Source organism: Bison bison, unplaced genomic scaffold, assembly GCF_000754665.1.
Source record: "Bison bison bison isolate TAMUID 2011002044 unplaced genomic scaffold, Bison_UMD1.0 scf7180017864313, whole genome shotgun sequence".
Taxonomy (NCBI): Eukaryota; Metazoa; Chordata; class Mammalia; order Artiodactyla; family Bovidae; genus Bison; species Bison bison.
Window position 1 is genome coordinate 2,397,561 of NW_011494885.1, and position 2,965 is coordinate 2,400,525.

The 2,965-nt window shown below is 51.5% G+C and overlaps 1 protein-coding gene across 1 annotated transcript in view; it reads left to right on the top strand.

Annotated features, from left to right (window-relative positions):
- The window catches only part of GIPR (gastric inhibitory polypeptide receptor), an 8,399-nt gene that overhangs the window by 5,081 nt on the left and 353 nt on the right, over positions 1-2,965 (top strand). The window contains exons 8-12 of the mRNA XM_010852699.1: positions 90-150; positions 486-555; positions 691-779; positions 859-997; positions 2,934-2,964. Of these exons, the coding sequence (XP_010851001.1) occupies positions 90-150; positions 486-555; positions 691-779; positions 859-997; positions 2,934-2,964 (390 nt within the window). The remainder of the gene's footprint in view (positions 1-89; positions 151-485; positions 556-690; positions 780-858; positions 998-2,933; position 2,965) is intronic.

Sequence of the window (2,965 nt, forward strand, 5' to 3'; positions counted from 1 at the left end):
GGGGGAATTCCGCGGGTCTTGGGCCTGGCAGGGCCCGTGCGCGCTCTGACAGCTGCGGCGGGTGGGGGCGGGGGTTGGGGTCTGCACAGGGGCCCCCACGCTTTTCGTCATTCCTTGGGTGATCGTCAGGTACCTGTTCGAGAACACGCAGTGAGTCGCGGGGTCTGGGGGGGCGGGTCTGGGGAGGTGGGCGGGGCTTTGAGGGACGTGGGCGGTCCTTGGAGGGACGTGGGCGGGGTGAGACGGAATCGTGGGGAGGTTCTAATTGTCTCTAGGAGCCTGGGAGGGTGTCTAAAGGAACCAGTCGCTTAGGAAGATGGGTTCCAGGACTACTGCAAGGGGCGGGATGAGGGCTGGGCCTAAACAGTAGCAGGGACTTTAGGGGAATGTGGGTGTGGCCTTAAGGAAGGTGGGGAGGTTAAGTGCTCAATTCTGTGAGTCTTCAGGTATTCTGGTCTATCTCAGCTCTACGCCCCCTCCCCCAGGTGCTGGGAGCGGAACGATATCAAAGCCATTTGGTGGATCATACGAACCCCTATTCTCCTAACAATCTTGGTACGACCGGTCCCATCTCCTCCAGGCTGGTCTCGAGAATTTCCCATTCTGGGAAGCCAAGGTGGCGGGGAACTGGCTCAGTCTCTCTCTCTCCCCTACCACCCCCCACCCCCCCCCACCCCCCACCCGCCACAGATTAATTTTCTCATCTTTGTCCGCATCCTTGGCATCCTCGTGTCAAAGCTGAGGACGCGACAGATGCGCTGCCCGGACTACCGACTGAGGTGGGGACGGAGGGGAGGGTGACTGGGGGCAAGGTGGGGGACTCAGGACCCTGGCATCACTGCCACCCTCTACCCGCAGGCTGGCTCGCTCCACGCTGACGCTGGTGCCCCTGCTGGGCGTCCACGAGGTGGTGTTTGCTCCCGTGACTGAAGAACAGGCCCGGGGTGCCCTGCGCTTGGCCAAGCTCGGCTTTGAAATCTTCCTCAGTTCTTTCCAGGTGCCTAAGCGAGGTGCAGGAGCTATGCCCTTTGAGTTCGGGCCCTCCTACTCAGAGAGGAACGAGGGTTAGAGACATCCTCTGGTGCAGCCCAGAATGGGTTGCGAAGATGGGATTTTTTTCATTCATTCTACACTTCTGTCCTGACTGGGGAAGCAGGGAGAAGGCAGGAGACCCGGCAGCCCCAGCAGTACTGCCTCCTGGTTAAGATCGAGGGCTTTGAGATCAGCCAGGGCTGGGACCAAATCTGGGTCCTCACTTCCCAGCTTTTTGACCTTCACCTCAGGGCCAGGGAAAAGGCGAAGCATATGAATTCCCTAACATGCCAAATGGAAGGAGATGTCCACTGATATTTAAGGTCAACCCTGCCTGTGCTTGTCCTACCCTAGTCTCCATCCTGCTTTACCTTGTTGGGCCTCAGTTTTCCCATCTCTAAAGTGGGGACAATACTAGTTTCACTTTAAAAGGCTGTTCATTTATCAATTCAGCAAAACTTTATTGAACACTTACTATATACCAAGCACTTTTCCAGGCTTACTATGGGGATATGACCAACCCAATGGTCCCTATCCTTTAGTGGGAGAGACAGATGCTAAAGATGCTATATAAGTAAAATACACAGAATGTCAGATGGTGAGATGTGCCTTAAGGAGGGAGGGATGAGAAGGCAAGAAAATAGAGATGACAAAGAAGAATGGGATTATGGACAGGGGTCAGGGAAGACCTTGCTGAAAAGACACTAGAGCAGACACCCAAAGAAGATGAGGGAATGCGCTAGGAAGATATTTGGGGGAAATGTTCCAGGAAGAGAAATGCCAAGTGCAAGATCCCTGAGGTGAGAGAGAGTACTGATCATGATGGCACTATCATGGCCAGCATGCCTGAAGCAGGGGGTGGGTGGATAGGACAGAGGTGAGGTACCCAGGTAGATCCTTGGGCCTAGAGAGGACCCTTTGCTTTTCCTCTGAGTCATTTGGGAGCCACGGGAGCACAGGAACGTGATCAGAGCTGGATTTTAATGGGATTGTGGAAAGTGATAATAAGTAATATCTTACTGTATGCTTAGTCAGTCATGTCTGACTTTGCCAGGCTTCTCTGTCCTTGGAATTATCCAGGCAAGAATACTGGAGTGGGTTGCCATTCCCTTCTCCAGGGGATCTTCCCGACCCAGGGATTGAACCTGGGTCTCCTGCATTGCAGGCAGATTCTTTAACATCTGAGCCACTAGGGAAGCCCTTGTCTTGCATTAATGTATCAATTACTTTATTAATTATAAATACATTTTATATGTATTTAAATTTCTAAATTATAAATATAAAACTAATTTTTCAAAATTAATTTTTTGGATGTGCCTATTTAAGTTTATTATTATGGAATTTCTTGACTGTACAGTGGTTAGGACTCAGCACTTTCATTGTCTAGGGCCCAGGTTCCATCCCTGGTCTGGGAACTAAGATCCCGCAAGCCCTGCAGCACGGCCAAATAAATAAATCCAATATGTCATGTAGTAAGTTATGATAAGATTTAGAAAAAGGTTTAACTATGTGCCGTGCACTAGAGCTTCTTGTGTATTAATAATACCTTAAATCTCAGCACCACCACTGTATTATTGTTCCATTTTCCAGATGAAGAAACTGAGGCACAGAGGGGTTAAGCAGCTTGCCTAAGTGGGGAAGAAAGTGAGAAGCAGTGATCACATCCAAGCAGTCAGCCTCTGGGGTTACATGTTCTTAATCTCCAGCCCTTATGGCTCTGCAAATTGACGAGGACAAGGGGAGGGGGAAAGTCAGGAGCCAGGGAAAGGGTGACTGCAATAATCTGGGACCGATGTGGCGACGGGCGAGGTGGTTTGGGCCTGTAAAGGGTCAGAGCTCACTGAGGGGTGTTTATAACCCTGCCCCTGTTCCCAGTTTAACCCCCGCTCCCCCCACGGCAGGGCTTCCTGGTCAGCGTCCTCTACTGCTTCAT